This window comes from Drosophila albomicans, chromosome 2R (assembly GCF_009650485.2).
Source record: "Drosophila albomicans strain 15112-1751.03 chromosome 2R, ASM965048v2, whole genome shotgun sequence".
Classification (NCBI taxonomy): Eukaryota; Metazoa; Arthropoda; class Insecta; order Diptera; family Drosophilidae; genus Drosophila; species Drosophila albomicans.
Window position 1 is genome coordinate 6,761,327 of NC_047631.2, and position 12,410 is coordinate 6,773,736.

Sequence of the window (12,410 nt, forward strand, 5' to 3'; positions counted from 1 at the left end):
TTGTTATTCGTTTTTCTTTTTATTTACTTTTATAGCAGACGGGGAGATCCCCTGCAGCTTTCAATGGTTTGTCTCTATTTTTTTTATTTTATTTTGTGAGCAATATTTGTATACAAATAACTGTATTTTTCTTGTTGCATTCTGACGGCTGTTTATTTAGTTTTTGTTTTTCTTTTTGATTTTGTTTGGCTCTCGTTTTTGTGTGTGTTCTTTCTAAGCATATCGGAAAATGTTTAGAAAAAGTTATCGGATTTTTATTTTTTGCCGTTTGCTTTTGTATTTTTCATTGCATTTTATGTAAACTGCAGCATGTGGCATGTAGCATGTGGCAATTGTCCTAGGTCATGTCTCGCCCAGACAGAGACAAACACACAGATATAGGATCTAGTCTCGATGCTGTTAACCTACATAGTACATATGTATATCCACAATTTAGTGGCTATCGAGTGCAGAAGCCGCAGCTTCTAATATTTTTTTTCCATTTGATTTTTTCTACATTTTTTCTAACACTCTCGCTTTGGCCCAGTTAGAATTTTTATTTCATATTTTGCCGCTGAATTTGATTTTGATTTCGTTTGTTGTTAGTCGGCGAGTTTTGTCACGCGTTTGATTTGAATTTTCCATGTTGTTATTATTGGATTGTCAGATAGTCGTCTGGATATCTATTTTTATGTTTCGTTTTTTGTTGGCGGATCAAATAAATCGCATTGACAGCCGTTGAAATTTTATTCACATATGCCACACCATAGTTTAGTTTGGATTCAATTTCGTAATTGTTGTTGTTGTTGCTGTTGTTCGTGCTGCGTTTATTGATGGCCTTTTAATTCGTTTATCTGGTGGAAATCATTAGAAATTATTTAAATATTTTGACAGCAAACCCTAAATTACTCTGGTTGCATTTGATTGGCTATAATAATAAGGCTTGTTTAAAAGTGTTTATTGGCCAATTGTTAACTATTAATCAGAGGTTATATTTCCAACAATTACATTATTAAAGCTTAAGTTAAATTGTATATTAGGTATTAATAATTTAATATCTAAATTAAATTTCTGAATGTTATAGGCCAAAATGAATGATCACCACCTGCACAACAATCTGCAAAAAGGTAAGTTTTGAACAAAACTTGAAACATCTCGCGACCTGCCTCAATCGATTTGCGAGGCACATTTTTGGGAGCGCAGTGGTTAATTAATTGCTCACAAGAACAAGAAACGATAATCACGAAATCTCGAGCAGATTTGGATTGAGGGCGCGCGCGCGTTTGCGAGAGTTAAATATCGAAGTAGATAGGAATCTGCAAGCAAGATACGCTGCACATACGAGTACGTTGCATATACACGTTAAATTGCTACACGCGTGCGGCATGACGATGACGATGGCCAAAGACGACAACGACAACGACAACAACAAAGACAAAGGCGAGCGCACAATGTTATCCCAAATACTTTGCGATACTCCCACGGAGCACGCCGAAAAATTGACCTTTAACTGAAAAGAACAGCAAGCAGCAGCAGCAGTAGCAACAACAATTGGCAACAAGATGCTTACAACATGTTTACATAAATTCATAAAATGCAAACAACATTGGCAGCGGCAACATTGACAGCAACACGCTCCAAAAGGGTTCCAGCGAAACGGGTTCGGGTCTTGTTGGGCTCGATATCGATTCGATATCGGTTCGCTCCGTTGGCGGCAATGATCTCGGCCCGATAATGTCAACGCTAGGCAATTGGCCAATAACATTGTTGTTGTTCCAGTTGCTGCTGCTGCTGCTGCGATAAGCATCTATAACATTGTGGCAACAATGTAGATGTAGATGTATCTATGCGATGCAATGGCTCCTACTCTTGTGCTCTTTCATGCCCTGCCTTGGCTTTTGCTTGTACAAATTAACAATAAGACGGCTCCTACTACTTGCTTCTACTCGTTTCACTGGCCATGACTCAGACCTGGCTGCAAATAGTAGCTCATATTGCTGCAAGCTTGTTGCTCGCTGCTGACTGTTGTCTCCTGGCCTGGTTATCGACTTTGCCAACTTTTCCGCTTGGCGCCAATTCGCCAGCGAGCGCTGGTGGTAATTAACACTGAAAATGTTTGCTTGGCCCCACAATAATTACGAGTACAAGAAGCGAGCACAACAACTTGACGAGCCGACTGCAAACCGATTTGGTGGCAACAATTGTCTGCAAATGCTTTATTAGAAAATGCTTTTGACATGCCAGCGGGGCGCCCCGTCATTTCATTGATCAACAGGCAATTAATCCAGCACTCAAAGTCAGAATCAGTTAGGTTAGCTCATCAACAGATTCACACAATTTTTGCACGCAAATGCGCTGGGCACTCAATTATGGATAGACAGATGAATAGATGGAGCTCAGGCAGGCATAAATAGAACGAGAAAGAAGCGAAGTGGGGTGTGGGGAGGGGGGTATAAAGAAGTGGGAAATGTGAAACTATTTTCACATAAACTGTAACTCAGTTGAGAGATTTCCCAGTGGCAATCAGAGCGACCAAGTTTAATTAGACAAGCCAGCGAGTCGCTGCACGGCAAGGAACTGTCGGCAATGGGGCAGGCAACAAGCGGTGGCAGATGCCAGGCGGCAGGTGGCAGGTGGCAGCTGGAAGTTGCAAGTTGCCAGCTACAACGACAGTGGACAAAGTGACGTGAGTGAACGTAGCGAGATGTCGGCGACTTGAGCAGAGAGCGAGCGAGCGCGACGGCTGATGGACACCCGTGTGGCAGCATTAGATGGCGCCACAGCTGACACAATTCAACAACAACTGAAGCAAACAACTCAATTGCAGGTCACTTTCTGGATGACAATCGTCTGGAGCATCATGCGGCCGTCACCGGACAAGGTAAGTCGTAACTTCAACTCCACACAAGCTTTTGGCCTTTTAAGGCCCTTTGGCACATGTCAACAGCATGTTACATTCTATTCTACTCGAGAGTTTGAAGAAATATGATACGCGTAACTATACAATAGTTTAGAATTTATGATCGCCTTATGGGAACTGAAATATTGTTTGATCTGGCCTTTAATAGTTTTTATATTAGCGATATAGAGGTAGACTCATTGCTCAAGTTCTAAGATGTCGTTTATTATTGAAACACTGTTTAGACTGAGCTACATCATTGAACAAGTCCGTTAAGTAGAATCTTCCACCGAATCATTAAAAAATTCGAAAAAGGATCAATTTATCAAATTTGTACAGTGGAGTTGCAAGTTGCGAAAACAGATATACATATTTAATTAGTCAATTAATGAATAATAAATGAAATGTATATGTCGTGAAGCAGATAGGTTTAAATGCATTCGACTGTTAAATTAATGTGGCCTTAGTTATTCAGTAGTAGAAGCTAAAAATATTGCAAGTGTTAAGATTGAGTAAAGAAAACACCTAACGAAAGAAGTGTTGGTCCCAACGACCGAACGAAAATATACGGACTGAGTGTGGCGTGAATGTTCTCGAGGCACTAAGAGAAGAATGAGAGACACAACGCGACTCGCTACGTTTTTCGATAAAAATAATTAATTACGGCAAACTATGGTAACCATCGCTATGCTGTATATATAAACTTGTAATTTTTGAATGCCCAAAATGCCCTCATGTAAATTATCAAATTGTCCATTTTCGGTTGTTTTGTTCCTATTCTTCTTCTTGCCTGAGTATTTTTACTTTTGCACCCATAAACAGTTTTCCGAATGATGCGACTTTGGTGTATATTCGCAACGTCGAATCACCGCATTGAAGCAGATGCATTGGTGTAAAGAGGATATTAGATTGTAGTATCTCAAATAATAATTTCTGACAATAAAATTTATTTTGTCCAAAAGAATTTTATTTAAATGTATGTACATATTTCTAACACTATTGTCAATTCCTCACGTTAAAAAAACCCTTTAAAAGTTTATGATTAGATCTCTTTGAATGTAGCGAACGAACTCATTACTGTACACTTTACCATTCGTCTTGTAATAAATAAAAAATAAATAAAAACAAAACCTTTTTAATTTTATTAGAAAACTATTTAAATATTGTAGCCCTTATCTTCAACAATCTTCAATCATAATCTTCATCATTATGTTAATTAGAAAATTAGTAAAATTATTTACTCATCTGTGCGTATACATATATATATTTATTAATCGATATATAATATTATCCGCCGCGAAAACATAATTAGGAATCCAAGCTTAAATGAAAGAAATCTTCTCAAAAATAGTTCAATTTATAATTCCTACAAATTTAAATATGAATATAGATATGAAACCAGCAACAAATTGAAATTATGAAATGAATATGAGGTTTGTGGTAACAATCAGATGTAAACGATTGATTGAAATTTAATTCCATTCTTATTAATTTGGTGCTAGGTAGTTTCCTGCCATGTGACTTACGCTTACTCGATCTTTAATTAACAGGCAGCCTGGGACACGGGAGTGCAGCCAATGGACCTGGAACTGGAGCAGGAGGCAACTCTGGCTTGGGTGTTGGTCCGCATCATGGCAATCATGTGTCCGCCGCCGCAGCAGCCGCTGCTCATCATCATAATAACGCGGTGGCAGCTGCATCGGCGGCAGCCCTGCTCGTTGTGCCCCAGCCCATCAATGCCAGCAAAATGGGCGGGCCTGGAGTGGGCGCGACCGGGGGACACGCACCGGCTGGCGGCAGTGGACGCAAGTATCAATGCAAAATGTGCCCGCAGGTGAGTTGTGAAACGATTATTGAACGACGAACGATAAGCGATGAACCAATTGGTTGATGGTTGGTTGCTAGCTGTGTTTGCATTGCCCTTAACTGTAAGTTAAGACCAAAGGTTTTAACAGTTAACATTTTTTGGCCAACGGCCTTGCACAAATTGCTGGCCACTTAGCCCCGAGAACATTGACAGCGGCTCGAGAGAACGCATCGCTGGATGCGATGGGGCAACGATGTAGGCGACGTAGGCTTTTGTTTACCATTTTCCAGTTGATTTGCTTGGGACAAAGTTTCGAATTTCAGACCCCCAGCCACCAGTTGGTGCCTCTTTCATTTCATCCCCATCCTCATCCTTCCTTTTTCCCTTGCCCAATGCCAATCAAGTGCATTTTTTCCCACAATTCATTCAGATTTCAGTTTGGCGGCTTACACACTTGGCCAGAATAATACTGCGTCCCTCCTGCGTCCTCCTCGCATTGTATTAATGACACTCAAGCTGAGGCCGACAGATGCTGCAGCCGCTCATAAAATGTCAATTATACATTGACCTCAATATATACATATGTGTGTGTGCGTTGTATACGTATATATTTGCAACCTCGAGCGTGTGTGTGTGTGTTTATGTTTGTCTGCCTGTTAATTGCAGCTAATTGAGCTTATTGTTTTTAACGGGTTTCTCGTCGTTACCCTCGATGTGTTGTTGTTGCCAGGAGCAGGTGGCAAATCAAGATTTTTCGACTGTAAAGTGTGTGATATGCGTGGGAGACAGTCTAGGTGGGCTTGACTCTTCAGGAATATCGATATACTATTATATTCAAAATATACCGCAGAGTACAAAAAATACGAGAATGTCAATCAATTAGCTTTTGTTTTATTATTTCTTGAATAAAATCCGAGGCTTTTATCTGATCGCAATGTACATTTTCCTCTAGCGAATATAAAAAGTGATAGTAAACATATGTATGCATATAGTACATAGAAAAATATAATTATGCCAGGATAGAGTAATAAAATCACGTTTTTAAAGTAATATATGATAAGGAATACACTCTGGCTTTTTCTTGCTGATGTACGCATGCGATTATTTGAATTGACAATTGGCACAGGACTATTTTTATATATATTTAATATAAAATATGTATGTAGTTAATAGCTTTAAGTGATTGCACTGGCATTATTGTAAATGTTATATGCCCGTAATGAGATACCTTAAAACGCTGCTCAAACACGAAAAAAATGGAGAGCTTTTTTTTGGTTTCTTTAACTGACTCTTTGAAGGTGGGGAAGGGAGTGAATAAAACCAATCATAATTCTTTAATTTCTTCTCTTGATTGGGCGTATGTCTATATGTGTGCATGGGTGTAGCTGTATAATACAGAAATTGGAAAAAAACGAAAGTATGTAAATTGAACAACGCCCAGAGAGGAACATAAAAAAATGTTGTAGAAATAGTAACAAAATTGTTGTAGTTGAATTTGGTTGTTGCTGTGGTTGCTGCTGTAGCCGATGTTGCTTCTTGGTGTTGTTGTTGTTGTTATGTATATTTTTTGGACGTGAACAGCGTCGACAACGAAAATTTGTTGTCCATTGGACGAATGATATGTCGGCCAGATATGCCACACCCAGAACGCCCACAATTTGTGGTGCGGAGCTAACAGCTTTTGCAGCACTGATGAGCGAGCGGTAGGCGCCAGAAAACACACACACGTATACACAAGGAGACGGCACGCATAGTGGGACGACTGATGATGCTGATGACGCTGCTGAAAAGCCAAAAACAATAGCAACAACGAAGCTAGAGCAGCGAGGTGTTCATTTGTGCTGTGCGAGGCAAAGTGAAATAGCAGCATGCCTAAAAGTATGCTACATTCTTTTTTTCACATCTCGCATTTTTGTTGCTGCTGCTGCGTGCGAGTGAATTCGCAGTTGTCATGTGAGTGTGTGTGTGTGTCAATTTTGTATTTCTTTTTTAAGCTGAACTACACACACACAGGCACACACATACAATCCGAATTTATGAGTGAACATGTGTGTGTGCTGTGTGAGCTGCACTACTGAAAATTAGTGCGTTTCTACGCTCAAAAGCGTCTGTTGGGCTGCTACGTTTTTAATTACCCACACTTTGAATTTTTTTGTTGTGCTTCTGCTACTGCTTTGGCAGTCGGTTTGTTGTTGTTCTTGCTGGCTCCTGCAGGCTGATGTCTGCTGCATGCTGCCTGCTGCCTGCTGTTGCCAATGCAGCTACATCTACAGCTTCAATTGGAATTACTTCACTTGGCACTCTCATCTGCGTTGTAGACCAACAGCAGCATGAGCCACTTTTTTTAATGCCTTTGACTGGCCGCATCTCCATGTCTATATAGCGTATATAGCAGCATGTCCACTTGTGGGTTGCGTACGTACATCCATGTGTTTCTGTGTGTGCGTGTGTCCGAGTCTGTGTCCGTGTCTGTGTCCGTGTGTGTGAGAAAGAGCTAAAGCCAGCCTATCGTGTTAGTGTGTGCTGCAGTTCTCTGGCCTCCTTTTTTTAGTTTTTGCTGTACTTTTCAGCTCAACTGAAAAGGAGGGGCAAATGTTATTTTTCGACTTTTTGTTGGCCAAAAAATTATGTGCACTTTTTTGAAAAGTGGGAGGATATACACACATACATACTACATACGTGTATGAACTGGTCGTGGCATCCATCTACACTCACTGCCTTTCGAATCGAATCCATTCGGTAATAATAATTTATTTTAAAATAATTTTAACGCGACTGACAACCTTTGAGTAAAATCAATGCAATTTGAATCTGATTCTTTGATCGAATATGTCTACTATCAGCAGCTCTTGGAATGCGTCACGCTTCTGAGTGATACTATTTATTTACTAATTTAAGAGTTATGCGAGTTGTGTGAATATATTCCAAAATTACTGTTTCACATTATTAGCTTTTGTAACGACATTTCACATCCAATTTTAGAAATAAAAAACTAAAAAAATGCGGCACTTAAATTAAATCTAACCAAATTTACTCCACACGATCCCAGAGTAAGAGAATACCTTTTAGTCTAGCCACAATTACGTAAAGCCTTTCTAAAAATAGGAGAAACATATAAAAAATGAAACTAGCATACTATTAGTCCATGTTAAATCAATTATTATACGTGAAGTATACAGGGTATAAAAATTAACTGAAATAAGCGCAAAAGTATGCAACGCTTTTTATATCATATTATTATTACGTATACGTGCGCAGTATGTGCATGTGTGTGTGTGTGTGTCCGCGGCATTAAATTTCTGTTGCCTTTTAGGCGCTGCCACGCCTCCCCCGCGCGCACACACGTAATGCCCCTTTATTATTTTTAACAGCAATTTTTTAGTTACATTTGCCGTTTATTTTACTTTTTTTTATTCACTCATCTTCCTTCCTTCACCGGCCAACTTCGTATGTGCACTAACACAATTACACACGGACAGCAAAGCGAACGAGGCTCCGGACAGAGCCGAGATGCATGCTCGTATGACGAGGGGAGATGGGCATCAAACGGGGGGGATGGGGGACATCAAATAGCTCACACTATCAATTAGTGAAATTACATGCGAAAAACGAGCGAAAAATGTTTTGCCACGTTAGGAAAGAATAGAAAAATACAAAAAGTGCAAAAAGAAAAACGAAGCGTTCGCACACACACTCACAGAAACACACACGCAAAGACTCCGCCGTATATGCTGTTGCGCACCACATATGCAAGTCACGCACATGCACAAGTTGTCAGTGTGTCTGTAATTCCCCTCATTTAATTAACAATAAAAATAGGCTAAAAAGTCTAAAAAACTGCAAGCGATTATGCATACATGCCGCCCATGCACACACACACAGACACACATATACGTATGTAGTACGCGTGTTTGGCATACACACTCACATACATTGCAAACGTGCTATTTGTTAAATAATTTTAACACGCGCCCCCAAGTAGGCAACGCTTTTTTGCCAAACTGCGCAGCTTACACGCACACATACAGACGCTGGCATACGCACACATGCTGAGCGCAGGGCATTAAAATTTTATCCGATATAATGCATGAATTATGTAAACTATTTTTATTTTTATTGTTGCCGTTGATTTTTGTTATTTTTATATATTTTTCTTTTTTTTGCCTCTTTGTTTTGGTTTTGTTTTGTTTGTTATTCTTTTTTTGCTCATTGTGCGTTGCAGTTTTCTGTTACGGTATTGGTGGGCCATGCATTTAGTCATTGCCCCTGCATGCGCATCTGTGTGTGTGTAAGCGTTTGTGTTATATGTGTGTTGGTCAGCGGCCTTTGGCATTAGCATTTGGTTAATGCTAACGTGTCGTCCTCTATCGACCGAAAAAAAAACGCCACTCATCCATTGCATTGGCACCCAATTTTTAGTGCGGTTAGCAACAGACTCGCACAATGAATTCTATTGTTGCCATCTCGTTTGTCCACCTCTCTGGCCATCTCTTTCTGTCCAACGACTGCAACTTGTTTATTTTTAATTTCATTATATGTACATTATTATTTTTCCAATGCATTGACGATTGCACGTGTGCCTTTGTGTGTGTGTGTGTTCCTATTTATGCACTCGCCCGTCGCATTTAAGTGTTTTGTTTTGTTTTGCTTGTATTTGGCATTTTGCATTCTGCATTTTGCATGAAATGATCAATTTTTTGCCGAGCACTCGGAAAATTGTTTTTAAAACGTCAACTAGTTCTTACATTTTTTTTGTGTGCGCATTTTCATTTGTTATTGTATTAACGCTTTAAGCAACTTATTTATTTACGTACAAATATTCCACTATGTGTTTTGCTTTCTGCTTAAAATAATATAAATAATAAACAACATACAAAATGTCCAAGGGAAATATTAATTTTACAACATTTTTTTAAATTCCTCTCCTCCCTCTCTCTCTCTCTCTCTTTCTCTGATTTTTCTTTTCTATCTGTTCGACTGTGGCTGTCTGTGTCCACTCATCAGTAGCGTGAATTGAAATTTAAATTTGAAATGCTTGCATAAATTAAGAGAACTTGAATAGCATTTCCTGAGTTTACAATAAATTATACTTTGGTATTAATGGAAACTCGACGAATTATAATAAAGTATTCAATTATTGGTTTCATTCAAAGTGGTTAAGTTTCGATGAAGTCAAAATAAACTTTGCCAGGTATTTTTATGACTTCTTCATTTTCGATCGGCGGTTCATTCAATCATTCCATTTCTCAGCCTGCAAGATTTACCTATAATAAAATAATCAATTAATATCGTAAAAACTACGATGCAAATCTCAAAGTTACCATAGATCTAAAATACGTTTTTACCGATTGCCAATGCACGCTGGGGGAATGATTGCTCTCGCGTTTCCACTCGTCGTCGTCCAGCGAACACGCAGGCATCAGTGAGTCCACCTCCAGGAATTGCGCCCAGAAGCCTGGCGGCTGCAAGAGCAACACTCTCAGGACTTGCTGCCATATTACCACGTTGCTCAGATTGAGATCGACGTCGTCAAAGAGTGTGGGCGCAAAGATGACGGCGATGTTATTGATAGACATCTTGACGGCCGGACTCTGAGCGATGCGCTGCCAATGCAGCATAAGAAACGCCAAGGTGTCGCGATGTGCCCGATGCAGATCAACGACAGCCAGATACAATTGCTCCTCGGCAGCCAGAGGATCGTTCTGTTGGGTTGCCAGTACAAAGTCGTGTCTGTGAATCACGGGTATTAGTGGACGCTGAAGGGTGCGTAGAAAGTCCTTGATGCAGCAGCAGAGGGTGTGAGTATCCTTGTTGCCGAGATGCGGCGTTGTCTTGCCACGCAGCAGCTTGTGCCGCAAACGCTTCACCTTCTCTCGGGTGGAGGAGACGCGATACAGACCCTCCTGCTCCAAGCCGCGTGCCTCAATCTCCGTCACACAATGCACAATCAAAGCAGGCACCATGGGCGCCGCATCGGGTGCAAAGTCACTCAAGTGGCCACGTTTCGAGCTGATCAAAGGTTGGGGTATGCAGTTAACGGTCAGTTGGTCATAGCATTCCGTGTGGCAACGCAGCGGACAATCCCGACACCTCAAACTGGCTACTGCAAAGCGAATGCTGTACTCGAAATATGGTAATCATTATTGTAATCTCGTCAATATCCACAATGAAAGCAATCACTCACCGTTTGTTGCATTGCACGCAGTTGCCCACATTAGAGTAATAAACCTTGAGCTTGAAGTTGTGCTGGCGCAGCAGCAGCAACGATGGCTGGGGACACGGGCAGAGAGTGTAGCAATCAGTCTCGCATCCATTTGGATTCATCTCGATGCGATCGTCCAGCGAATCCATTGACTGGTCATCGTACATGCAAAACTGTCTGCTCAGGTCATTATATGAATTATATTCGCGTCGAATTCTGTCCCTGGTCTGCATCTCGGCGCGTTGCGGCAGCTAATAATAAAAAGACAACTTGCCACACAGTCGACATGCACAACGTCTGTTTTCTCTTCCAGTTATCGCCAACTTGCGATATACTTCTTTAGTATATACACTAGACTTCTCGGTACATACATGTATATGTTTCTTGACTAAATCAGCTGCAACTACTCATTGAGTCAGCTGTGTGTCCAATATTTTTCTGGAAAGACTTCAGTTCGTCGAATGTGGTTTCGCTGTTTCTTCTGAGCTGCAACTGTTCAATAAGAACAACAGCAGAATACTGTTGATCGTTGAGTTGAATGGAAGCGAAAAAATTAAATTATTTTCTCTATGTTTGACAATCTACGAAAAAATTGGAGTTTGCTATATCGCATTGACTTTTAATGAATTGAAATTGTGATGTTTTTACAACTGTGCAGATCAGTCTCCTATAAGAATACTACAATCTACTACAATTACAGTAAATCTTCTCATAACACACACTTCTATTAGGCTAAACCTTTTGTAAGGCAGATAGTTTTTACATACAAATATTCAGTGGCAAACATTTAAAACAATCTTAATGACGCTGCCTTCTGCCTGTTATAGGTTCAAAAACAAAATATAAACTCTCGTCAATTAACAAATTATTTCTTTTCCTAAAAAGTTCCAATATTGTATGTAGTACGAAAATGTTGACATGATTGACAAGATTTAAAATTACAAAATACAATGTTGGTGCAAATTGTCTGATAAAGCTAAAGGCTTTTGCAGCCATTGCTTTACCAATAGTGTCAGTATTAATTTTAATTACAGATAACCTTTTTAAATAAATAATCTTATAACCCTATTAAGGCAACATGCCCATTGGACAAAAATTGTGTGAACTGTCGCGTCTGTCATATAGAGATTTCACTGTGATTACATTGAACTTAATCAGAATGTTTACTTGATTCAAGTATTTACATTTGACTTAATCGAAATGTTTACAGGTCCAAGTAAACAGGTGTAATTTACCTTAGTATACAGACCAATGAATGGGCACAGAAAAAAATGTATTAGAGAACGGAGTTTGACTGTCTGCATTACATTAAACTCATTTGGTACGTTCTAAAAACTAATAAATCTCGAATTAAAATAAGAAATAATTTAAATAATTAAAAAATATAATACAACAGTTTTATTTATTACATAATTAATAAGAAATTTAAATATTCAAAAAGCTTTCATCATGAAACTAATAATTAATCATATATTCAAAATTTGTATTCAGCGTATACTTAATATTTCAATTTGAAATTTGCG

General features: G+C 39.4%; 2 protein-coding genes across 3 annotated transcripts in view; one reads left to right on the forward strand and one right to left on the reverse strand.

Moving 5' to 3' along the window:
* The window catches only part of LOC117575611 (zinc finger protein rotund), a 45,920-nt gene that overhangs the window by 16,479 nt on the left and 17,031 nt on the right, over window positions 1-12,410 (forward strand). Inside the window, 3 exon segments of the mRNA XM_034259883.2 lie at window positions 1,064-1,106; window positions 2,807-2,860; window positions 4,429-4,712. Coding sequence (XP_034115774.2) covers window positions 1,064-1,106; window positions 2,807-2,860; window positions 4,429-4,712 — 381 coding nt within the window.
* LOC117575616 (GTPase-activating protein RacGAP84C) lies at window positions 9,446-11,469 on the reverse strand. Of its 2 annotated transcripts, none has more exons than XM_034259891.2 (3): window positions 10,870-11,469; window positions 10,031-10,802; window positions 9,446-9,949 (listed from the first exon to the last, which is right to left on the reverse strand). In XM_034259891.2, exons 1-3 carry the CDS (start codon window positions 11,118-11,120, stop codon window positions 9,932-9,934), a joined length of 1,041 nt encoding a protein of 346 aa, XP_034115782.1. In that variant the 5' UTR covers window positions 11,121-11,469; the 3' UTR covers window positions 9,446-9,931. The 2 variants fall into 2 exon arrangements, with proteins under 2 accessions (XP_034115782.1, XP_034115781.1); XM_034259890.2 differs by having other exon boundaries at window positions 9,447-9,949; window positions 10,007-10,802; window positions 10,870-11,465.

Bases quoted from the DNA above. Each gene is read 5' to 3' on its own strand.
- LOC117575616 (XM_034259890.2), bottom strand. From the start codon at position 11,120: ATGCAGACCAGGGACAGAATTCGACGCGAATATAATTCATATAATGAC. The intron at 10,803-10,869 runs GTGAGTGATTGC...TTTCGAGTACAG, and splicing joins TGCGTGCAATGCAACAAACG to CATTCGCTTTGCAGTAGCCA.